Below are 26,797 nucleotides of genomic sequence, written 5' to 3'. Positions count from 1 at the left end.
TGTGTAACATAGTCAGGGGTCAGGACTGCGTGATGCAGGGAGTGCAGGTGCCAGGAGTATGTCTTGCAGAGAGTGCAGGGGTCAGTAGTGTGTGTTGCACAGGCTAATGTACAGAACACAACCAAAAATTACCCCTTCCTCCCAGTAACAAATTCCCCAAGCAAGCCTATATACCGTATAGTACGGATCTCCCCCAATAGCCCCAATTCCTCACCCTGTACAGATATCTCCAAACACAAACCCCTCTCAGCACAAACCCTCTTTCCAGGCAATCCCCCTCCTATGCAACCCTCTCAGTACAGACCCATCCTCCTGTACGAACCCCCCTCCCAGGTTACCACCTCCATGCAGAACACATCAGCACAGACCTGCCCCGCTAGCCAAACCTCTCAGTACTGACCTACTGCAGCCATTAGTACAGATCACCTTCTCAATACAGAACCCTAGTACAGACCACTGACTTAGAACAGACCCCACCATATAAAGAGCCTCCTCAGTACAGACCTTCAATACAAACCCACTGTATAGACCACCTCCTCGGTAGAGAAACCCAGCACAAACCAACCCCTCAGTACAGACCACTTCCTCAGTACAACCCTCCCTTCAGTACAGGCCTCTTCCTCCTTAAACTCACTCAAAGGTTGCTGGAGTATCCTTCCTCCACTTTGCACATGAATGAGCCAGAGATGGGATTTGCATATGAAAGAGCCACTATAGCTTCTTCATATGCAAACCCCATCAGATCATTTATATGCAAATTACATGCCAATCATATATTTACACTGTCACTGTGGCACAATGTACAGGAGCAGAGCCTTTGCTTGACTTTGCCCCTGTACACAGGAGAGCTGAAAAGGTGGGACAGTCCCACACGATCCGGGACTATTGGAAGGTATGTTATCAGCATAGCTGGGGGAATGTCAAGTTATAAATGTAAACCCTAACCACATTACATATAGTAAAAATAATCTGATTTATTACTGTCCAATATGCTTAGATTAATTTAAAAAAACAGATTTTCTGTATAGATACAGTACTAGATTTATCTCATTACTAAACTCCTGATCTACAGTAGCCTCTAATGGGGGAATCTTTAAACCTATATATTTGTCTTGATCTTCAATACATAGATATTGATCTTCAACTATCAAACAGCTATATTAATTAATTCTCTAGGTGCATTTACTTACAGTAAAGGCCTCAACACATTCTGGGGAATTAAAGTGTTGTAAAGGCTCAAGGTTTTTTACCTTCCTGCATTCTATGGATAAAAGTAAAAACATTCTCTGTACAGCAGCCCCCCCTAATACTTCCCCAAGTCCCCTCTAGTCCAGTGATGTGCACTGGAGTCTCGGCTATCCTGGGACTCCTTCTTCTCACTGGCCGTTGGTTCCTGCTGCTTTCAGTCACAGCCAGTGAGCCACTGAGAAGAGAAAGGGGGCGGGGCTGTGTTGCGCTTCCATATGTGAGTGGACAACGGGGGCCCCCATAGCAAGCTGCTTGCTGTGGGGGCACCCAACAGGAGGGAGGGGCCAGGAGAGCCTGCGGGGGACCTGAAAAGAGGATCCGGGCTGCTCTGTGCAAAACCACTGTGCACAGCAGGTAAGTATAGATATGTATGTTATTTTTAGAAAAAAAATTAAGCCTTTAGTAACACTTTTAAGCTTCCTGTGCCATTATAAAGTAATGTTATAATGTAACCTGTTATATGGGTTGTGAGCTGTCAGTAGATATCCCACATCCTTCTCTTTGCTCGGATAGTGATTACACTACACAAGCAGTGCCTGTAAAGTTAACCAACCTCTTCCACCCTCTCAATCTGAGCTGAGTGGAGGGGACAAGGGTGGGTGTAGAATTGGATCATGCAACTCCAACTCCCATGCTGTCTGTGCTGCCTGTCACAGATATGGGTCTATGCCTCTTTTGCTAATAAGAAGCAGCATCTGGTCCATTTTTTATGTTTAGAAGAATGGTGCAAGCTTTGTGTTTGGTAATTTCCCCACATTCATCGAATATTTCATTCTTTTTTTTGGATATCCAGAAATAATGGAAATCAGTTACTTTAGTGCATTATAGATTGAAAAAGGTATATTACAGTAGGCAATATGGGAAGAAGAGTGAGGTATGGATCAGGATATCCAACTGCACACTGGTTTGCACACGTGAAGCTAGGTGTCCCTGTTACATCTCCCTGGTGACTAAGGTTCAGGTAGTACTGTATTTCAGCTTTCACTTCCAACGAAAGACAGCATGGAAAGGTTTCTGTGTATACCTTCCCGCTTAACCATACCTATCCACACCTCCATATGTGGAAAGACATTTTCAGCTTGCTTCCCCCTGTCCTTATGCTTTCTTCTTGTTGCAGCCAAGGACCTTCAGGAGTTCCTCCCAAAGGGGGAGATCTCTGCACTCTTCCTTGTGCTTAGGCCCAAGGCCTAGGAGACACTAGCTAGGCTGACATCCTCATAGGGCAGAAGCCGATAAAGGAAGAGACAGAACATGAAGTTCCTCGGGAACTTAATTAGTTCTCCCAGTATGCACAGCAGGATCCCAGGGCCTACTGATATCTCTCTGACACCCTGCTGGAACAAGCCCAGACAACATGTAGCAGAGAAAACACACTGAGCTGTTGAGGTTCAGTTACTTAGAGTACAGCATACATTTCTAGATTAAAGATATAATAAATTTAAAAATATGTACGTGTAAGCTGGTTGCAATTTAGCTTAGTTAGGTGCTGCCCCACACTGGAGGGTTAGGGTTTCCCGGGTCTTTTGCTTGGTGGGCTTTTTGGGTCCGACTCACTGATCCTGTGGATATTAAAAGGTACAGTGGTCCAGAGCCAGTGTGCACAAATGTGTATGCCTTGGGATCGGCAGATGTAAGGAACCTGCTATAATGTAGGGGGCCACTGAGACCTGTGGGTCTCCCTGAAGACACCAGCTCCTGGACTTTGCCGATACTTATGGACTTGTTACTGATGGGCTGTACCTTTGCAGGTACTGTATGCCGGGGCAGCTCACAAACCTGAGTTAGTGATTAGGAATGCAGGTACAAAGTGTTACTTGTGCTCGGACTCTGTAATGTTTTGGTACTTTTCTAAGTAAAATGTTGGAACTTTGCCTGTTGCCTGGTTTGAAGTTATTAAAGAAGGTTGAGTATTCCCTGACAGCGGCCTCAGCCTGGTCCCTGGGCATTGATGAAATCGGCACAATTAGAGGTATCCGATGTGTGAGGCAAGTGACCCTGTTACAACTGCCTAGCATATCCCAGCAGAATCCACCCCTGGGACAGCTTTTCTATGTGCCCCTCCTATGTGACTCCCAACGAGTCAAAAGGAAGACATGGAGGAAATGTCCATCACCACCTGCTGCCCCTACATATTTTCTATACATTGATCAGCCATAACATAACCCCTGCCTAATATTGAGTAGCCACCAAAAGAGACCTGACCCATCAAGGCATAGACTCTACTAGACAAAGCATTGCATTGCCTCCACCAGCTTGCCTTCTTTCCATACTGCATCCTGGTGCCATCTCTTCCCTAGCTAAGCTATACACATGCACCAAGCCATCCAAATGATAAAGGAAATAATGTGATTAATCAGAGCAGGTCACCTGTAAGAATACAGTTCAGTCCTGATGCTCATGTGCCCATTGTAGGAGCTTTTGGATGTGGATACAGGTCAGCATGGGCACCCTGACTGGTCTGCCGCTCTGCAGTCCCATATGGAACAACGCACTGTGTGTTCTGATACCTTTCTATCAGAACCAGAAGTACTGTTTTCAGCAATTTGAGCTAGAGTAGCTCTTCTATTGGATCCGACTAAACAGGCCAGCCTTCACTCCCTATTGTCATAAATGAGAGTTGGCCACTCATGACTCTGTCATTAATTTTCCTTCCTTGGAGCACTTTGTTAGGTCCTGACAGCAGACCAGGAACATCCCACAAGAGCTGCAGTTTTGGAGTTGCTCTGACCCAGTCATCTAGCCATTACAATTTGGTCCTTGTCAGATTTGCGCAAATCCTTATGTTTGCCCATTTTTTTCTGCTTTCAACACATCAACTTCAGGGACAACATGCTTACTTGCTGGCTAATATAGCCCACCTACTTTCAGGTGCCGTTGTCAGTGGTCATAATGTTATGGCTGATCAGTTTATATCTGCTATAGTTTACCATAATGGCAAATAATACATACTACTGCCTCTGAGTTAATTGTACTAGCTTGGTTTTTACCTTGAACCACAGTAATAAAAAAATAACAATTATTTGTTTATTATAGGACTTTAAAGTCATATCTATTGGTTCACCACTGTTATTTCTCACTGCCAAGAAATTCTGCAATGACATTCAAAAAGTGAACGAGAAACTTAGAACAAGAAGGGAGTCCCATCAGGTGAGGAATATCCATGATTCAATAGCATGTGTACTTTTTGCAAGTGCAATATTGCCTTATCCTATAATTTATTTATCACAGGTACTTATATAACGCTCTCAATTTACGCAGCACTTTACATATATATTTTTGTGTATTCAAGTCAGTCCCTAACCCTCAAGTAGCGTACACGCTAAGGTCACTCACTCACATTTATACTAGGGCCAATTTAGACAGGAACCAATTAACCTACCCATGTCTTTGGAGTGTGGGAGGAAACCAGAGTACCTAGAGTAAATCCACACACACAGGGAGAACATGCAAATTCCATGCAGGTAGTGCCACGGTTGGGATTGGAACCAATGACCCTAGTGCTGCTAGGTGGGAGTGCTAACCACTTAGCCACATATGCAGTCCATACCCACATAAAAATACACTTTGCAGTTTAGTGTATGTTGAATACAAGACGACGGTTTTGGGATTTGATAGATGCACATGGGATGAGAAAGACAATGTAGAGTAGGTGCTAGTGAATGTTGAATGCTCAGTGCAGTGCACACGACCATCTGTAATACTTCCAGAGGAATGTTAAAGGCCAAGGGGATCATTGTGTGAGGGGGTAAGCACAGTATGAGAACTACTGCAGATATTTAAAGTGTATATAATCCCAAAAGCAAAATTGTAATATATTCTAGTTTGCAAATCTTTAAATGTGGTGGTTGCATTAATTTTCTTTTTTAGGCTTTTTGCCCTTTATTTTCACCTGGTGATCCTGTCTGTACATCTGTCAATTTTCAACTTCCTTTAACAGACCAAGCTGCCCGGGAAAAGTGATAGTAAGAGGGTTAAGATTAACCATTTAACACTGACAGGGATGCTCACAACGGTAGAACCTTTTTATCCCCTAAGCCAAAATCACTGTTTCTGTAACTGCTTACAAAGTGTTAGCTGGAGTTAGATCTTAATTTGTTCTGTCTAAATCTACTAGTCCATCTGATACTGCCTTCTCCAGATAATGCTGCTGTCTAAGGATGTCTCCATTGCTCCTCTATAGATAGAGGATACACCCTAGACACGAAGTGTGCTACTGGCCAGATCACCAGGTTAAAATAAAGGGATAAAAAGGCTAAAAAAAAGAAAATGAATGCAGGCACCACATCTAGGGATTGGTGAACATTCTTAGTTTTGGGTTTAGATATGCTTTAGGTATATCAAAAGTCAAAACTTTAAGCTTTGGGTGGAGTAAAGAAGGACCAGCTCACTCCTATCAGCAAAGCATGATGTGAACAAGTGTCAGAGGTTGCAGACAGTAGACAGTTGCAAGGTAAATATGCATCTGGGGTAATGGAGGATAGGCTAGGTTAGTGCAGAGGAATATGACAAAAAGGATAAGTGCTGCTTGTTTAAAAAGAACATATGCTTTAAAGTTGTATTAAACCAAAAAACAAAAATGTAATACTGTATGTTGTAGTTTACCAATCCTTTTATGTGATGTATGCATTAGTTTTCTTTTTTTTTCTTTATTTCACTTGGAGATCCAGCCTGTAACATATCTCCTGTCCTAGGGTGTCTGCATTCTGGATGAAGTAGTAAAGCAGAACCCTTTGGACAACAGCATTGTTAGTCTGGTGGGAGGGTAGTGTTAGCCTAGCAGATTTGTATGGACTTAACAAATTGAAGCTGAACTGAGCCAACATTTTATAAGCAGTTACATTTTTTTTCTTTTAGGATAAAATTTTACATAAATGAACAAAAGCTGACCATTTATAAACACCCGTTAGTGCTAAATGGTTTATCCCAACCCTCAAACTGCTACTTTGTCTGGGCAGCTTGGTCTGTTAACCAGTTGTCTACCGCCCACCCGCAATGTACTGTGGATGGGTGGCCCATGCAGGCAAAGTGATGTACCAATATGTCACTGCCTGCATCCGCATTTAGGGCACCCATACCCGCCGATACCTGCTGTGACTATACACAGTGCGGGTCTGTCAGCAAGCTCCAGTCAATGATTCACGCTGATCGGCTGGGTACGATCACAGCCCAGAGCCCTGTGTTGACAAGTGATACAGGGCTCTGTACAGAGGGATTGACCTTTCTGTTTCTCATCCCTGCAAAGCAAGAATGAGAAGCAAAGAGTTCTCTTAGTAAAAGCAGCCCACTTTACACACATTACACATAGGCACACATTTACCTCATTGATTGCTCTAGCTTTTAACCCCTTTCTAGACAGTATCATTAGTACAGTGACAGTGTATAATATTTTCACCGATCAATGCATTAGTGTCACTGATGCTGTCAGTGGCAGTTAGTTAGTTCCTCCCAGCATCAGTTAGTGTCAGATTGCCTACTATACTATCGCAGTCCCATTATAAGTCACAGATCACCACCATTAGAAGTAAAAACAAAATACCAATATATAAACCATAGTTTGTATACACTATAACTTTCATGCACACCAATCAATATACACTTACTGGAAATTTTTGGGTCAAAATTTATGAAGAAATTAAATTTTTAAAAATTTTTATTGGATATGTTTTATAGCAGAAAGTAGAAAATGTTTTTTTTTTCTAAATTTTTGGTATTTTTTTCATTTATACCACAAAATATAAAAAAAACCCAGTGGTGATCAAATGCCACCAAAGAAAGCTTTATTTGTGTGACAAAGAATGATATAAATTTTGTTTGGGTTCAGTGTTGCATGACCGTGAATTACTAGTTAAAGTAGCGCAGTCCGAAATAGCTAATAAAAGGCCAGGTCATGAAAGGGGTAAAACCTTCTGCAGCTCAAGTGGTTAAATAAGTTGAAAAATAACAGACTTACTGGCTTGATCACCAGATGAAAATAAAGGAAAAAAGCTTAAAAGGAAAACTAACGCTGCTACCACATCTAAGAATTAAACTGCAATTTAAAAAACTTTTTGTTTTTGCATTTAATACCACTTTAAGGTAAGTGAATTAACTCTCCTAAATTCAAGAATTACTAGCTCACTGAATGGTTTTATATGTATGAAACAGTTGCAGCATTAGAGGCTTGATAATGGAAGCTTAAGATTAAAGAGTATTTCAGCTGTATATGGTATTCAACTTTAGCTAGAAGGTATAGGAAGCTGTAATACACCAAAAAATCTGATTACAGCATATACAAAGCATGGCATTATTTACAAAGTGTCAAAAGTGGATGCTCTGCAATGTGGCAATAACATCATAGTCTCTTTAAATTTTTAATTAATGCCATTTTTTAATATATTGATTGTAATTATATATTAGCTTTTTTTTATATTGCCCTTCATTATCCATGTCCAAAAACATGAGACTTTTCTGTTACAATATAATTATGTATAACATCTTGTCCTTTATGATTTGGTCTGTACTGTATTTTAGCACAATGGAGACATTTTACTAATTCCAGTGTCAAATGGAAACTGTGGAGGTAAGTTGCAGTTCTAAAATTTGGAAGTATCTTTTAGCAGTAGTAGAGTTTTGTACTGTGTTAGCCGTGGATAAATGTGAAAAGTTGGAGTTTAAGTGATACTCTTTATTGGCTAACTTGTTATTAAAGAGGCAAGCTTTTATATGGGCTGCCAGCACACCCCAGTGCAGATTAAACCTGACCTGTAATGCAATGCAATGCAGCACGTGTGTTGCCTTGATGTGTTGGGATGCCATTCAGAATGAATGGTACTACAACGCACCAGTGCATGTGTCGCGTATTACCACAATGCAAAGATGTGAACCCAGCCTTAAACTACATCTTTTTGCAGAAGTAGATTATTATAGACAGCAATGTGCTGCACTGTGATGTACTGATCTACCCTATATTTATGTATTTCTATCTGTTTAGTTGAAGGACAAATATTATTTTCATGACATGTCCATATAAGGTCATTGACGTCACAGGGTGACCCTGTCCTCTTGTTTACTTCAGAGGTGGGGGGTAGTGGAGTGTCATTTGGCACAGGCAAGCGACAGGAGTGGTTGGGTGTTGGAGGGAAGCAAGTTGTTTTTTTTTCGTCCAGGTTGGTGGCCATCGTTTATTGTGATTGATGTGGACTTACATCGCTGGACGACGTGATTGATGACAAATTTGCATCTGGGGGACTTTTTAACATTTTTGTAATAAAGGATGTGTTTTATTAACACTGTACAATTTTTTTGGTGAATAAATATTTGTACTATGTATATATATATATATATATATATATATATATATATATATATGTATATGTGTACTCAGGGGGCTTCCAGATTCTGATAAGCTCCCCACCTGCAGACCTTCACAACCACTAGGCCAGGGGTGTGGGAAAGAGGCCCTTGACCCTATCAAAATAGGGACAAGTTGTTTTGCCGGATGGGGGGGGGTCCGCCTCTGGCAAAGTACTCCCATGTTGAGTGCATGTGGCCTGGTATGGTTCAGGAGTGGAGGGGGGCACTTGCCCGTCCTGTCCTTTTTTTGGCCTGCAAGGCTGCCTGATCAGGTAGGAGTCTGGTCTGGATTTTGAGGGGGAGGGAGATTTTTTTGTCATGTGTTCCCCCTTAAAAATCCATACCAGAGCCAAAGGAGTTTTGGGGAAACCAAGGCCATTATTTATTTTTTGGCATAGTTTCCTTCTTACAATCTATTCTATGCCTGGTATGGATTGTGGGGGGAACCGCATGCTTTTTTAAGGAAAAAACAATTCTGTCCTTTTTTTTTAAATTTTGCTGTCAACTAGGAATCCCCGGCTGACAGCAGGGATGACTTATTGGCTGCTAGTAGGCTGGTGGGTGCCAGCTCCTAACAACTTCTAAAATGTCAGCAAAATATGCATTATATGCATGTATGTGCATTTTTGGTGTGTGTGTAATGCCTATGAAATGTGTTGGCCTTGGACCCTTTGTTTCTTGGCTAATTTTTACAATAAAGCATTGTTGCCCAAATGCCAGGAGCATGAGAGGTGGCTGATGGCATTTCTCTAAGCCAAAGGAACAGAGTCACAAGATATTCTGCTTAGAGTAAGATAAAAACTTGTGTATGGAATTGAACGTGTTTATGACATCTAGTAATGTCAAGTTAGAAGATAAAAACCTGTTTAAAGACGTCTTCTTGCTTGAGAAGCTAGAAATCTTTAAGTTTCGGGTAGATGAGAAGAAGTTGGGGGTAGAAGTTAAGGGTAGATAAGAAGCTGAACTGAAGCAAAAGTGTGACTTTTCAGATAACGATGTGGAATCAATATGGTTGCTGAGCATGACTCTGCTATCCTCACGGAACTTTTCTGCTAGCTCCTCTTGTGGTGGGTGTGGCGCCCGTCCACTATTGGAAAGCTTCCAGAAAAATGGTTTAAAAGCCGGGAGTTCAAGTGGGGTCAATTAGGAAGCCATTCCACGTGTGAGGGGACGCTCTGACTCTGGGATTTTTGCCAAGGCTATATGGGCTTTTCTATTGGTTGTGCTTACTGCTTCCCCATGGCCCCCTTGGGCAGTATGGTTCTGATGGGATTTGTTCCTACCAGCTTCCACATAGCTTTGGTAATGAATTAATTCTAATCTGTGACGCTGTCAAATGATGTGTATATTTCATGCTGTAATGCTCACATTATTATTGGTGTGTGTTATTATGCAAATTGTAATGACTATAAGATATATCCTCCTGTGTGTGTCATGTGATAATACAAGTGGAGGTTTTGACAGTGCAAGAATATTGCAGTTAGATTCTGTTATTTCTTGGAGTGCCAAGTGAATGCTATGATGTGCCAGGGCAGGTATTCATTTGGTAGAGGGTCTTTCACATGCGTAGAATATGTAATGGTGTAAAAGCTGATTAAAAGTACCTGTATGACTACATGTTGATTGTGTGTGTGTATATGATTTGCTTTTAGTTATTGCACCTAGCATTTGCCGTTACTGTGTGTTTCAAGAGGTCTAAGGGGTCTAAATCGTAAGCTGCATCACACCAAAGTAGCACGAGACCCTTTTCCAAAAATATGCTATGCTGTGCTGCATTGATGTGGATGGCCACCATAGAGAAAAATTTAATTTCCATTGTCATGCGATTCTGTCTGACTCAAGTTGAATCTAAAATTGCACTAGTGTTAACCAGGCCTTATCTTTGGCCAGGCCATACTATCATACATACAATACTTATACAGTCGTCTGAAATAAGCACCCCAAAATCTTTTTCTTCAATAGTTTTGGCCCATATTGTACCCCCAATATTGTACTTTATCACAAGATGCCTCTTCCCTAAGTGCTTTATTTTGCGTTAAGAAATGTTGCATGCATGTTGCATTTGCCACTGCTTTGACCAATCTTCCAGCAATGCTAAATCATGTTCGGTGTTATAAACACCTCCCACAATATCAACCAAATTGCATACCCTTCAGCAAAAAGACGTACCTTGCCCACCAAAGCTTCAGTTATGTCACTTACAAACAGAATAAATAGAACAGAACCTTGTGGTACACCACCAGTGATTGGTCTCTGATCAGAATGATTCCCATTTGCAACCATACTCAGATATCTATCCTATACTCAACTGCCTATCCACTGAATCACCCAAGGCTTAAGTTGTAGCTTGCACAACTTTTTTATGAGATCACAGCACCACCCTGGTCCAAAACATTTGCAATATAGTAAAAAAATTTCAGTCAGGTTAGTTTGACATGATGTGTCCTCAATAATTGCCAGCAAATTGTGTGATCATTGATTCTTCTTTTTAGGAGTGATTTCTTTAATTTTAACATTACTTCTAATAGAGATGAGCCCAGACAGAGGAAGCAGAATGACTTTGATTTTGAACTGCAAAGGCATTTCCTTTTTTGATTTTACCGGAGCCTCTTCTCTCTCTCAGGTACTTTCTAGCATTGTCTAACTGGTATCAGATTTATTTTTAGAGATACAGTATATGATAGGTTGAAACACAAAGTAAACCTTTACTTTACCCATGCAGGTTTCTTTTATGGCAGTCCAGCCAGCAACTCATTCTCACTTCCACTTTACTCCCTCTCTGCCTTTTCAGCAATTGGGAGTAAAAGTTCATACTTTTGGGTATGGGGGAGCATGTGACCCATCCTTTCCTCCCATCATGACAGCACTGGCCCTTAGTGATTGGCTGCTCAGGCACCCAACACTGTCACATGGCGATGGGGCAGGACAGTTCTATGTGTATTCCAACCAGGCAAATGACTCTGGATTTACTCTCATAGCACCCAATGGCAACAGAGGAACAGAAGAGCTAAGCAAAGGTAAGTATGTGCAGCTGGTACCAGTAGCATTAAAGATAACCCTTTGCTTTGAAAGAAGGAGATATATACTCACCGGCCACTTTATTGGGTACACCTTGCTAGTACCTGGTTGGACCCCTTTTGCCTTCAGAACCACCTTAATTCTTCTTGGCATAGATTCAACAAGTTATTGGAAACATTCCTCAGAGATCTTGGTACATATTGACATGAGTTTCTGTTGCCTTTCTATCATCTCAAACCAGTCTGCCCATTCTCCTCTGATCTCTGACATTAACAAGGCATTTTTGTCCACACAACTGCCGCTCACTGGATATTTTCTCTTTTTTGGACCATTCTCTGTAAACACTAGAGATGGTTGTGCATGAAAATCCCAGGCTCAAAGTCACTTAAATCCCCTTTCTTCCCCATTCTGATGCTTGGTTTAAACTTCAAGTCGTCTTCACCAAGTCTAGGTGCCTAAATGCATTGGGTTGTTGCCATGTGATTGGCAGATTAGCAATTTGTGTTACCAAGCTATTGAACAGGTGTACATAATAAAGTGGCCGGTGAGTGTAAAAAAGTACTGCATAAAATGCCTATTGCTCTTCCTGCATGCAATAGATTTTGCCATACAGATTAATGACCAAGTTATGTTTTTTATCATTTGTAAAATATGTTTTAAAGAAAACATTCAGTAGTTTTGTACATATTTTTTTTCTCTGATTATTGTGCTCAGTATTTAAAGTTAAACTTTAACTTAGAAATTGAGAAACAGACAGGATTTTTAATACAGAAGAGACATAATATGTCTCTTCTGCATTAAAGTTCTTTACCTGACTGTGTGCCCTGTACACTAAACTGTGCATGCGCACTCTGTGTACAAATTTTGGCAGTGCTTGGATGAATGTATGCATGTGTGGGAATAACGTCATCTCGACTGGGACAATGAAAATGGCTGAAGATCAGTACCCCGAAAGCCGTTGCTGCTGAAGATGACAGCAGCCGTTAAAGAACTCCAGGACACCGCAGTGCTAGACAGAAATTGAGTGTAGCTCCACTTTAAAAAAAATATTAACCAAATATTTCTTTTTGTCGGGTAAATTTGGACTTTTGCATAGTTATAGTAATCAAGCTTCTGTAAAACCAGTAAGCACAACTCAAAATTTGTCTTTACATGAATAGCATGACTACGTTTCAGAGAAAAACAACTAAAATAAAATTGACCCAAAACAATTATAATATCCCTTTAAGTCATTGAACATGTACATACAATGGGCCTCGCCCTTAATTTAGGACCTGTATCGTAAGAAAAACCTATTTAAAGCTGAACTCCAGCTTTCCCTTCAATCTTGAGCAGTTGTACAGGCTCCTCTATTGAAATTGCTTACCCTGATTTCACGGCACGCTGTGGGCTTCTCACTGTGCGCAATAGTAGCTGCAGCAAGTCAGGTAGATCCCACCTCATTTCCTGGATAAAGAAGGATGTCTGGAATAATCTAGCCCTTTCCTACCTAGCCTTACTGTTCCCAGCCTGTTCATTTCATTCATTGGATTTCAGTTTTTTCAATCAATGAGGCTCAGTACCACATGTGGCTATTAATTAAGGCAGTATGCATGCAAACGCAGCCTTCCTAGGAATAACCATACCTCAAAACTAACTCCAACCCTCCTAAGAACCAGCCCATTGCTTGCATCAGGCCTGAAGGCTCTTGAGAGGAGTACTGAGGAAGGATTCTGTAATGTTTTCAGGAGGTTATGTACAGCACCTTGTTAGCTTTTCCCACCAGCCATGATCTGCCTGACTTATTTGGATAAACACAGATACCTGATAATATCTCTATGTCTAAAATAAGGTATTTAATAAAAACAGAAAATTTCTATTTGAAAATGTAATTAAAATGTTGATGAAGAGGAAAAGCAGTGAAAAGGGAAGGAAATTATATGCAGAATAAATTTCAGTCAGCTCCAACTTGGCTGCCATATTCACCTCCTTTCTGGTGTGCCCCCTATAATACCTCCACCAAAATATGTTGTTAATCTTCCAGATTAGAATGACACCCAGCAAGGGGGGGAATGGGGTAGTTGAGTTGAGCTTGGAGTTGGATTTTACCAAACATTGATTCTGAGTTTCTACTTCTCATATAAACTCTAAATATACTTCTACATATATCTTGCAGATTTGCTGGGATCTAAAAAATCAGGGAACAAATGTGATGTTCATAGGCTGCTGTGGTACGTAAAAATATATGATACAATAGAAGAGTGTGATTTCTTTTTATATGGGAAACTAGCTGCATTTGTTTTACAGAATCTCTAAGGAAATCCCTTCATTACTGCAAGTGTGGAGTAGATGATCAATTTTTCTTTAACTCTCTAAAGAATGTGCTATATGTCATGAAAAAGGTATGTTTGCACACAGGAAATTATACCACATTAATACTTCTTTCTCATTTAATGATGGACACAGTAAGTAATTAACTGTCAGGTTATACTGTCACCAAAAATTGCAGATCATTCCAGGATAACCACTCCTACAACTGGCATGCCTCAGTTTATTGCTAGTGTCCTGTGAGGATGGACGTCTTTATTGCTGAGAAAAGTCTAACCATTGTGCTGGTAGCATTTTCCGTTCCCTTTTTTTCCTCATTCAATATCCTTATCGTCATCACTTTTAAGCTGATCTCTATAATAGCAGCTATCTGGAGTGGCCTATCGTCAGCTTGGATTTGGAACATCGTGACTGGACCCGGCTAGACTGAATGTTGTGGGGCAAGCCTGGAGGTGATCATTGTACACTGGATTCTGCACAAGGCGCTAATAAGTTAGCTATAGAGAAAAATTCCAGAGCTATTGTTACTGCTTCAGTGCTTGCCCTGGCTCTGAAGGCTCACTCTTTGAATAAGCTGATTGGGCTGAGCACTGGGAGCTACCTCACCAATTGGACCACTGCGAACAATTAAAACTCCTTTCTATCATGGAAGGGTTAAGGCTGAGGGACTGAGCGCTGACATCATCTGCTCAGTGGAATGTCACATGCACTCTGTGCTCTCTTTTCTGACTTTCAGTATTGTGTAATCATCTCCCCACTGATGCTTACTTTGTAAGAAGCCATGTGGAACGCCAGTCTCCGATCTGTTCCTACTGCCTGTCTACAGTGACTTTGGTCACCTCTGGCTATCCAGCCTTCACAGACTACCAGCTGTATGAGCTTTTAGGAATACCTGAAGCCTTGCCTTATACCCTAAGCTTAGTTGCATCACTCTCACAGGGTCACAACATATCTGTAGGGATGGCCCCACTGCTATGAATCACCCCAGTTCAAACTTTCCTAAAGGTCTGCCATTTGTAATTTGGCTACCCTATGTTTATACGGTCTACCTGGCCACCAGAGTCCTCCTTGACTCCTGAATCTCCTGCCTTATTGACACAGGTCTCTATTGCAGTCACTATAGACTTTGTGGCTAACTAAACCCAGTTTCTGCACCTTCCACCACAGAGTCCATTGCTGATCAGCCCACAACCTTAGAGGCAGCCCCACCCCTGGTTGCAATGGCAAACTCTGACTCTGATTCTGGGTCATCTGTCTGTCACTGCAGAGGCTGTCTTTGAGGAGTCACAGTCTTCCCAGATTTAAAAGTGACTGTTTCTGCTGTTATTGATGCGGTACATTTTAACCTGCATTTAGAGGATCATCCAAGAAATTATCTCTGGTCTTGGGTCTTTCAGAGCTCCTACAGCTTCAAAACCTTTGCCTGTTACATCTGCTCTTTGAAGTATTCCTCTATGAGAATGAAATGCACCCCAATGGGTCTTGGACACTCCTTGAGGGTCTACTTGATTCATTTACATTTGGGAAGGATTTTACAAAATAGTGGTCTATACCCACTGTGGATCTGCCTGTGACCCACCTTATGAGGAAAACAACTAGGTCAGTGGAGGGTGTCCTTAAATTTAAAAATCCCACAGACCAACAGTAAGAATAGTTCTCACTGGGAGGCCCATCCTTTGCCGTATTTTTGGTTATGACTTTAATCTTTCAAACTGTGAAAGCATAGGCTAAATCCCTCAAAATGGATATCTCTACTGCAAAAGTAAATCTTTCTTGATTGAGCTTACAGTGCGAATGTCTGGGACTTAAGACGTGATGATTTGCTGGAAGGAAGCATCTCAACTTACCTCTTCTACGGGCTTATTGTCCTTTCAAATGCACAGATACCTCTGACTAAAATGCAAGGATGTAGATGTCCAAAGATTACCTGTGCTGATTGGTCTTTGAGGGACAACGCACCTTTGGACCTACCCTTGACATTTTCATCAGGTATATCACTGGAAGAGAGATCATCCACCTGCCTCAGCACAAGAAATCTAGGGAAAGGTTAGCTAAGTTTTCTTCCTTTTCTGTACCCCCTTCTGGAGTAGGCACACATTGATCTTCCACACCTGGTTCTCCAATCAATTGGGGGTAAAAAGTCTGCTAAACCCCCAAGTATGTGTTCATTAGCATAAAGGCAGACCCCACTTTACCAAGTGTGGAAACATTTGTTAATTCTTTAGGACCCTTGAGTAGTTTGCCCTTATGTTTCTCAGGGACATAGGGTGCAGTCTAGAGATTACAGACTAAACCCTCACAAACAGAGCTCTCTTTAGTTCCTCACCTTGTACCTCCCTATGCTACTGCACAGATTTGCAGACCTTCCTCTGTCCTCTGGTGAAGTAACTTTTCTGTTGGTCCTTGGGCATTAAGCGTTGTTTAGGCCACTTAAGCCATTAAGTGTTGTTTAGGCCATAGACGTCTACTGTCTGCTGAGAGAAACATCCCCTTCCAAGCCCAAACCTGCTAAGACTTTCCCTGTACATTCATCTGTTGTTATAGAGTGCTGGGCATCACCATGACCAGGTTTTGCCCAGCAATATCCTATTGAGGGGGTCTACTGAGAATTGGGCTATGGAACTGGTTATCTCTTTCCTTAACAACATTTTAACGGTTCCTATTGTGGAGGTTCCTGTTTTTAAGGAACATAATGGGTAAGGGTTTAGAGACCCTCGTTATGGCTTTTCTCACCCTTCCTGGTCCCTTCATGAAACCTGTTGTTTCTTTGGCACTCTGCAAGTCCCTTGCTGAGTGAACTAACTTCTTCGCCTGAGCCCTGGCTCAATTTTATGGACCCATCTGTCCAGCACAATCTAGAGATGTTGCCTGTAGCCTTACCATTCTGTTTAGACAGCTTAGCAGATACTCTGCCAGATATCCAGGATGATCCTTCTTTCCGTTCACATGCAAAGGATCCTCTGGCCCAAATGTTGATTGGTGAAACTCCTGGGCAAGAAGCGTCTCAGGAAGGTGCTCCTTGTGGGAAAAGGATTTTTTGGAGCCCCTTAGGATAAGTATGTTTGTCAAATCTATGGAGGAAAGACTCAAGCTTCTGCTGGTAGGCCTCTGACTCCTGAGATGAAGAGAGGTTCCTCTACCCCCCCCCCTTCCTCACAGAACTCGAGTCCCAGGCCAAAACCAGCCAAGTGTGTCTTCATGCCCTCTGCCAAATGAAAGGGCACCCCCCTTGTCAGAGTGATGGAAGTCTATTGGCCTTCTAAACCATCTGGACCCAAGAAATCTCAGGTTTTATGGTCCAGAATGTTCTTTTTCAGGGGCTGCAAACTAAAGTTTTTAAGCTGCCACTTCTCCACTTCATGTTCTTGAATTTGCAAAAATGGATCGATCTCCATGCTGCGATTCAACAGCTTCCTTTTTTGGTTGCCTAAGTTCCAAACAGGGAACGATGTCAGGGTATCTACCTAAACCTGTCTTTTGAATTGGCAAGGTTAATCATTGTCTCTCTTCTACTAGGATTCACCTTCTGCCCGACGAGGAACTCCAGAGGTGCTTACCTATACTATCCCTTCTCATCAACACTCTCTGAGCTTTACCGTGCAAACAAAACATTACCAGTTTTGTCTCCCTTCCCTTTGGCCTGTCCTCTGTCCAGGTATTCCTGAGGTGCGTGCCCAAGTTCTGTTGTGTTCATATCTGTCAGTCATAGAGTCTGCCCTCATTTCATGCCTGCATGAGAAACGTGGGTCTAATGTAGTCTCCCTTGAGACAGTACCACATGCCCATTTTTATTCCAGACCATTGCAACCTAATACTTTGGCCTCTTGGTACAGACAGGCTCAGTTTTTAGACTGTCTTATGCATCTTACTTGCTAGGTAAGACCCACCCTAATGTGGTCGAGTTCCAAAGTGGCACAAAGAGTCAGGAAAGCCCTTTCCCCTCAAAGTCATGGAAAGTTCTCATGGCAGATGCCAGCCCGTCGAACTGGGGAGGAGTCCTGGATGCCCTGGTGCCCTGCCCTGGTGCAGGGAACTGTGAGGTCAGAGGAAACTCGACATTTCATTAACATCCTGCAACTAGGGGCAATTTGGTTGTCCATTTAATGCTTTACTTATCAGCTGTGAGGTCCTCTGACCAGAATCCAGATGGATAATGCCACGGCGATGACCTACATCATTCATTAGGGAGGAAGCAGAAATTATGCTGGTCTGTGAAAAGCAGACCTGATTCTCCCTTGGATAGAACTTTTTGCTCTGGCCCTGTTCACCGTCCACATCCCAGGTTTGGCAAATTATCAGCTGGACTTCCTAATTTGTCAGCATCTGTATCCAGGGGAATGGGCTCTCCACCCAAAGGTGTTCCAAGCCCTTTTCCTTAAGTGGAGGACACCAGATGTGGATCCTTTGGCATTCAGATTCAAAATACAAACTGTTTGGATTTGTCACCAGATTCAAGGACCCCTGGCGTTCACAATGGTTGCTCTCATTACTCAGTGGGATCTGTGCTTCCCTGATGTTATCCTACATTGTATGGTTGTAAAGAATGTTTGTCTGAGCACTCCTGGACCTTCTGTCAGCTTTAAGTCTATCCATTCTCCGACGATCTGTGACTAACCAAAGGGCCAAATAGTGTATTTTTTCTAACACTTTGAAAATCTTATGGGTTCAGCTATTGCTGAGATGCTGTAACAAAAATGTCTGGCAACAACAAAAATTCCACGGCCATAGTATCATACATCTTTTCATTCTAATGTTTGCTTGAGCAATAGCCTAATATTTTCAGAATGTTATTGTTTACTTATTTATGATATTCATGTAGAGCCAGCATATTTTACAGTCTCTGTTCCCCAAAGTAGTTCACAGTCTACAAAAGTGGTCCCCAAACTGTGGACTGTGAACCAAAGCGGTCCTTTGTTGCCTTTAATGAATAGTCCCTTATACATTATCCCTTCCACTGACACCAACAATTGGGGCACTATTCCTCCCTTTGTCACCAATCATGGGACACTAATCCTCCCATTAATACCAACAATATGGTTTAGAAGGAACAAGGCCCAAAGATTAATAGTTCATCTGCATAGAATCCATTGTGTGATTGAATTCAATTGTCCATGTATGGATGACACTTAAGGCAGGTTAATCCAGGAGCTGTAGCAGACTCTGTGATAGCAGATAAAACAAAGAAGAGAAGTGCTTTTAAGTGCAGTATATCCAAAGATTTATTAAAAACCAATATAGGGCCATTCACATTTGAGAGAATCAAAATGGGCTCATCAGAGATCAAGGGAACCGGGGATGTCCTCCAGAACGCTGTGTAGTGCCAATTGTGCCTCAGGATGGGAGGAGAGAGCCAGCCAGTCACTCCCTGGAAATCAGTGGAGCACAACATGGTGATGTCTCCAGGATTCACAATACAATGCAACACATTTCGGAGCATGCACCGTAACACAACCGGGCATTTGATAAAAGTAAAAATAAAAACAAAAGCAAGTAGAGATGATACATAACTATGAATTGATTATGACAATAGAACATGTGTATGTTCAAAACATCTGATTATCTAAAAAGTATATAATATAAATGGAAAGGACGATATAATTAAAAATTAGATACCCAATCCCTAATTAATCAAAATGATATGTGAGAACATCTATATACATAGAGATTATATGATATTACTGCTAATAAATGCAAAATCAATGTGCAAAAAAAAATGTAGGAATATTATTCTAAATTGAGGATGCTTACTATTGAGGTGAATAAAAATAAGACCACCTCATTAAAAAGGGGAAGGGAAAATCGATGACCCCAATAAGAAAGAAAAAAAAAGGGGGGAAACTGGAATATGTACCTGCAAATGATTATAAATATAGAATTAGATGACATGAACTCTAATGAATATTAATAGATTATACTAGCAGATAACTAAAAAGTAACATCTGCTAATAAAGGTGAATCAATAAAAACAAGGAAAGGAATGTTATACGATGGCGTAGATATCTAGAAAGGAAACGCCTGCTGGTAAAGGGTAAATCTACAAAAAATGCAAGGAAGGAAATGTTATAGGATGGTGCTGACATCCAATTATTTGTTTAGTCTACCTGAAGAAAGGGTGTCAATGATAAAAATCCAATATGCTTCCCTTTTTCGCAAAGCTTTTGGAAACGTTCTGCCCCAGGGAGATTTTTGGGCCCAGCTTCTATTATCCACACCCGTAGACCATTGGTGGAATTATTATGAAACTCAGAAAAATTACTGGGTATACTATATTTATCTTTACCCTCCTCTATGAGACATCGGTGTTTGCCAAATCCAGTATGCAAGGGTCTGATGGTTCAGCCTATGTAAAGTAAACTGCATGGAAAAGTTTTATAGTATACTAGATAATCTGTAGAGCAATTGTAAAAATTGTTAAGAGTGTAGATTTTGCCTTTAGCTATGTCGCTCCTCCATGGATACAGCAGAGGAGTGAATGGCCGATCACCACATCAAAATAAAGGAATAAAAAAAAGAAAACAAATGCAACCACCACATACAGTGACTCCAATATATCAATTTATAGGGTTTAGTTACACTTTAAGATCTGAAGTATAGTAAAAGGCTCATTGTTTAGAAAGTTTAAGGACCTCCGGTCTCCAGTATTGTCTCTACCATACTCTTGCACACACCAGGGCCACTATTCAGGAGGAAGTTAAAGCTGAGGTACACCCAAAAGGGGCAGTTCCGCTTTAAGGACTGCTCCCACGCTTCCCATTAAGGATTGGCACCTTTGGGGGGCGGGTACCCGAATTTGACAGGTACCCGCTCCCATTTCTGGTCCGATCACCTAGGCGATGGGAAACGGAAGGTGTCCTCCCTCCCTCCATTCCTGTAGCCTTTTGGGACACATGACAGGTCCCAAAAGACTACAGGACCATTCATGAAGCGCAGCGCTACTCGCGCATGTGCAGTGGGTACCCGGCTGTGAAGCCACAAGCTATGACAGCTAGGTGCCCACACCGAAGATGCCATCCTCCTGGAATCCAGGACGGCCAGTGAAACGGGCTGCGGGGGACACACCACGGGACCGACGGACAGGTAAGTGGCTGTTTTTTAAAAGTCAGCTAAAGTTTTTGTAGCTGCTGACTTTTATTTTTTGAGTGGAACTCCACTATAAGCATTGTTGAGGAAAACTGAAGCCGAGCCATACTGTAATGTGGAGGACATAGAAACTGTTGGCATATAGTGCCTCAGTGAGCTCCAGAATCTTTCCTTTTACCCCCCACTTCTGTTTGTTTGGAATGAGCAGTGTACATTAGTTGCAGTCATGTACACAGCTCTAAACACACTACAAATCCTATAGCCTCTAGCAGGGGTGGACTGACAACTCATGGGGCCCCCAGGCAATAGGGGATCATGGAAAAAGCCTATGAAAAAGGTACCAGGGGCATCTCATGGGGCCCCCTACTGACCCCAGGACCTCGGGCAGTGCCAGAGTTTCCAAATGGTCAGTCCGCCCCTGGCCTCTACTCCATCTTAAGAGGAAATAAGAGAGGGTGGCTACATTTCTACATACACTGGGATGATGGAGAATGAACATGGCAGAGTTTAGTGTCACTTTAAGGCGTAATGCCAGTCCATTTAGAAATAAAATAACATATATAAATAACATATGGTGTTGCATTGTCTTAATATAGGCATGTTAATGCAAAGCATAGTTTAAATGGGCTCTTAATGTTTTTCTTTGTTGCAGGACCATGGATCGAATGCAGAGGCGCTCGAATCATCAGATGCATGAGAACTTGAGAGGCCTTTTTCTATTTTTTTACTTTATTCTTTTTTTATTTTTCCTTATTTTTATTCTGAAAATCAATCGTATGCATTTAGTTCTTTACAGGATAAATAACTGACACTAGGAATGTAGATCTCTATAGATACGATTTACAAGACAACTTGCCATATGACAAGCATCAATATTGCAGGCGATTATGTCATGAAGAAGAGATCTAAATTGCAAACTATTATTTACATCCGGAATACAATTGCAGCTCATATTCAGAATTGTGAATCTTGGCTATACAGGTGTATGTTATCTTTTCTGTTGCACCTTTAAAAAAGCCCCCCCCAGTGTGTACACAATGGGCTTCCAATGCCTTTCATCATAGTCACATTCTGCCGAATGTGTAGGGAATTTGTATTAAAACTCCAGACAATACTTTTTGTTTTAGATTTTGGGAAGAGTGGTGAAGGATCAAAACCTGTGTTGGGCTTTTATTGTTGTGCCCCTAAATTTTTCTTCACTTCCTGTCTCAGACACTTGACAGGAAGTGAGTGGACATCTGCATTAGTGAGGGGAAATCCCATGTTTAACAGCTGTCACTGGAACAGGTATCCCCAGGGGAAGAATTCCCCTCATCTCCTGTTCTGGGGACAGCTGAAGAATTTAGTATTTCTCTTCACTTTCTATTGCAGTTCAAATGGTCACAACAATAAATATTGAGGATGGATCAGCAATAAAAACCTTACAGATGTTCTAACCATTGTTCTATTAAAAACCTGAAAACATTAGGGATGGAGGTCCACTTTGATTTTCAAGTATTAACATAGACTTACTTGTTATGCATAACTTGTATTTAATACAATAACACAAGTAAATAGTCAATATGTGATTTTTAATTTTTTTTTCAGAAAGTCGATATATTGTGTTTAATAGCCATATATCAGTAATTCTAGGCTAATAAACATGGGGGTCTATTTATAAAAGAATGCCTATGCAAATGTCACTAATATGTGTATTTATTTGATTGTCAGCTACATCTAGTGGCCATAATGCAGTATTTTCCTGATTATAGTATTTCAGGAAATTACCACATTATGGCCACTAGATAGAGCAAATGTTTATAGAAAATACCCTTTTTAGGCACATTTAGGTTAGTATTTGTGATGGCTGTGCAAATGTGGAGGCATTTGCACAGCAATTTTTTTTATAAATAGTCCCAAAACTGTCCTAATTTAAACAGAGCATGTGGGTCTAATTACTCCACATTATACCTGCATTTATTTAATTTATATTTTATGCAAAGAATGCTGGGCACTATGTGGAGCCCGATGTGTTCTATATGTGTTCTGTAGTGTGTTCTCTGCATAAAGCTGCAGAAAAAACTCTCTGACAGGTTTTCTCCTCCTCCTGACTCTTCTTTTTCCATGTTCATTAAAATGATCGAGGCTTTGCTTGCTTCAAGGTTCAAAACCAAGCAAAGTGTATATCACATTTGTAAAGCACACAGCTGTGTCCTCTATAAAGATGCCGGAGGGTTTTTTGCTTAACACACCTGTTCTTACACCTGTGCATTCACCGTACAACTGAAATTCATTTTTGAGTTTGTGAGTTATAAAAAGTCAATTGCTGCTAATTAGGGTAAACATTAGTGAATATAAAATGTTTTATCTCTCCAATGGTTGTATCTACTAACAATATTCTGTATCTGCACCCCCTTCTACAGTGTCACCTTCTCGAACCTTGATGCCTAAAGTATTAACAATTTGAGCTCCGAAAGGATTTACTCCTTTCATGACCAGGCCATTTTTTGCAATACAGCACTATGCTACTTTTACTGGTAATTGCACGGTCATGCAACATTGTACCCAAACTAAATTTATATTTTTTTTCACACAAATATAGCTTCTTTTGATAGTATTCAATCACCACTGGGCTTTTGTTTTTGGTATAAATGAAAAAATAATGAAAATTCTGAATCTTCATACACTTAGGCCAAAATGTATTCTGCTACATGTCTTTGATAAAAAAAATCCCAATAATTTTATATTAGTTGGTGTGTGTGAAAGTTATAGCATCTACAAACTATGGTATAAATACTGGAATTTTAATATCTACTTTTTTTTATACTACTAATGCTGGTGATCAGCGACTTATAATGAGACTGCGATAGTGCGCCGGGCAATCTGACACTAGCTGATGCTGGGGGGAACTGACTAACTGCCACTGACAGCACCACTGATATTAATACAGTGATCAGTGCTAAACATTATACATTGTAACTGTACTAATGACACTGGCTGGGAAGGGGTTAACATCTAGGGTGATCAAGGGGTTAACTGTGTGCCTAACTATGTGGAATGTGTGCTGCGTTTACTAAAAGATATCCAAAAAATGAAACCAGTGCTCAAATCTTCATGCTGACTAGGGGTACTGTGACTGTCATTCACTGAGGTGCAGCCCTTGGAAGATTGGGAAACCTTGGTACTGGTGAAGAAAAGCAAAAACAGGGCGCACTCTCTTCGTGCAGTACCGTGGTGAAACACGAGTTTAATAAAATTCATAAAAGTGCATACTCACAAACCAAAGGAGATTAAAACAGAGACAAAGGGGTTTATTTACTAAAGCTGGAGAGTCCAAAATCAGACTCCCTTCTGCATAGAAACCAATCAGCTTCCAGGTTTCATTGCCAAAGCTTCATTGAACAAGCTGAGGTTAGAAGCTGATTGGTTTCTATGCAGGAGGGAGTCTGATTTTGGACTCTCCAGCTTTAGTAAATAAACCCCAAAGAGTCAGTGGTGGTGGTCCAAAATGACGGGAGACCCTTGATGAGGTAGGCTGACGCGTTTCGGGAGATGTACTCCCTTCTTCGGAGCTCTAAAAGTACTAAAAGTAAAGCAAATCAGGGCTGAAAAACACAGAGACCAGTCCCTCTGTACAGAGCTCTGTGTTGAATTGCTACTGCAGGAGAAGGACTGTTACCGAAAACATGTACCTTCATTCGATAGTCTATGACTTCATCATTGACATCATTATTGCAGTACCATCGGAACCTGAGGAAGTTTCTGTAGTCTTCACGGACGATGAAACAATGGAACATCTGCTGAATGTCAGCCATAACAGCAATTGGCTCTTATCTGAAGCGAAGTAAAACTCCAATGAGATTGTTGTTCAGATTAGGCCCAGTGAGAAGATTGTCATTGAGGGAGATGCCTCCATGACGAGCACTTAAGTGAAAGACCACCGTAATCTGATCAGGCTTACGAGGATGGTAGACACCAAAGCATGGTAGATACCAACATTCTTCTCCTTCCATAAGAGGAAGTGCAGGCTCAGCATGATCTCTCTCAAACACCTTCTGCATAAAGTCCACAAAGTGCTTTTTCATCTCAGGCTTCTGGTTCAAACTGCGATGTAAAGAAACAAACCATGATTCTGCATGTACCCTGTTGTTTGGTAGTCTCTTTCTTGGGGTACGAAATGGTAGAGGTGCTACCCAACTGTTGGAATAATCTTGGTAGAACACTTTACTCATGGTTTTCAAGAATTCTTTGTCTTCTATGGTAGCTGCTAACTCATTGTCTTTACTGGTTACCTCGACCACTGTGTTGCTGATGTTGTCATGCCAGAGATTAAGACCTTTCTTATTGTCTTGTATGATGTGCTGTTGTGCACCCTTTTCAAACAGTCTTTCACAATATATTTATGAGGTAGTTGTGTAGAACAAATATATATAAAGTGCAGCGCTGCACTTTATATATATAAGTATTTACTTTGGTTGGTAAGGAGTTTTGTGTCAGCAGCTTGGTGAATAGGGCCCCATTCCTAGCGCAGGAAGTTCTTGCATTCAGTTGTGTAGAACAAGTTGTTCGTCCATGTGACAGAACTTGTGTTTTAAAGGAAGAGGCTAAGTAGGACCTCTTGTCCTTGTCTAGGCAGACATTGCCTATGATGACCCATCCTAGATCCAGACGCTGAGCATATGGTGCATTGTGTGGACCGTTGATTTGATGATGAATTTTGTGCACCCTTAGGATGTCTCAACCAAGTAACAGCAGGATATCGGCACTTTCATCGAGGGCTGGTATTTGGTTGGCTATGTGCTTTAAGTAAGAATGGTGAAAAGCAGCTTCAGGAGTAGGGATCTCCTCTTTGATGCTTGGAATCTGGTTGCACTCAGTGATAGTGGGCAAAGATATTTCCACATTGTTATTCAGAGGAGCAACTACAAGACCACTGTATCTCCTACCTAAGACTTCGGTAGTGCCGGAACAAGTGCTTAGAGTATAAGGCAGAGCATCTCCAGTTATGTTCAACAGTTCAAAAAACTGTGTTCTTGCAAGAGATCTGTTACTCTGATCATCCAGAATAGTATACAGTCTTATGGCCTTTTCAGGTTGACCTTTGGGGTTTACATGGACCAAGCATATCTTTGCACAAGATTTATCATAGAATCCTTCTCCGCAGACCTCTGTACATGTAGAGAACACTGGGATGGTAGGTGCGGCTTGATCTGGGTGCTCCCTGCTTTGCTTTACCTCAGGAAGATTGTTTGTGAGCGTAGTAGAGTTGTGAGAATATTGATGAAGAGTTTGCACATGGTCATCACTGTCACACTCTATACATTTGATAATCGCTTTACAGTCCTTTGCAAAGTGTTCTGTGGAGGCACAGCATTTGTAGCAAACCCCAAATTTCTTCAACAGTTCCTTATGTTCTTGGAGGGTTTTCTTTGTGAAGCCGATGCATTTCTTAAGTGGATGTGGTTTGTTATGTATTGGACATTGGCGATTTGGGTCGTCAATTCTCTTGTTTTGATCAGTCTTTTCAAGAACTGAAGCAGGTGCAGGTAGAACATTAGTCCTTTTCACTAACGCTGGACCTCTATGGTCTCTGTGCAACTTACATGTGTTCATAGGTCTTGGACAGAGTGTACTGAGAAGGTTACAGTCCCCATATGAGAAACTTGAGTCATTCTTAGTGTCTGCAATTCTTTTGATGAACTCGCAGAAGTAGGAAAAAGGAGGAAAGGCAACTCTATGTTCTTCCTTATACTTTGATCCAAGCAGTGCCCATCTTTCTTGAATTCCATATGGTAGCTTGAGAACAATAGGTTTGATGCCATGAGAGGTGTCA

The 26,797-nt window shown here is 41.3% G+C and overlaps 1 protein-coding gene across 1 annotated transcript in view; it reads left to right on the top strand.

Annotated features, from left to right (window-relative positions):
* SLC26A7 (solute carrier family 26 member 7) overlaps nucleotides 1–22,560 on the top strand; it is a 71,008-nt gene extending 48,448 nt beyond the window's left edge. The window contains exons 13-18 of the mRNA XM_089679730.1: nucleotides 4,282–4,395; nucleotides 7,759–7,807; nucleotides 11,109–11,203; nucleotides 13,754–13,808; nucleotides 13,885–13,979; nucleotides 21,638–22,560. Coding sequence (XP_089535856.1) covers nucleotides 4,282–4,395; nucleotides 7,759–7,807; nucleotides 11,109–11,203; nucleotides 13,754–13,808; nucleotides 13,885–13,979; nucleotides 21,638–21,682 — 453 coding nt within the window. The 3' untranslated portion in view covers nucleotides 21,683–22,560. The remainder of the gene's footprint in view (nucleotides 1–4,281; nucleotides 4,396–7,758; nucleotides 7,808–11,108; nucleotides 11,204–13,753; nucleotides 13,809–13,884; nucleotides 13,980–21,637) is intronic.
* The last annotated feature ends 4,237 nt before the right edge of the window (nucleotides 22,561–26,797 follow it).

Source organism: Staurois parvus, unplaced genomic scaffold (genome assembly GCF_062004578.1).
Source record: "Staurois parvus isolate SC_StPar_1 unplaced genomic scaffold, SC_StPar_1.0 ptg000230l, whole genome shotgun sequence".
Taxonomy (NCBI): Eukaryota; Metazoa; Chordata; class Amphibia; order Anura; family Ranidae; genus Staurois; species Staurois parvus.
The sequence above is the reverse complement of the archived record's forward strand: the minus strand, read 5'-3'. Positions and strand labels throughout refer to the sequence as shown.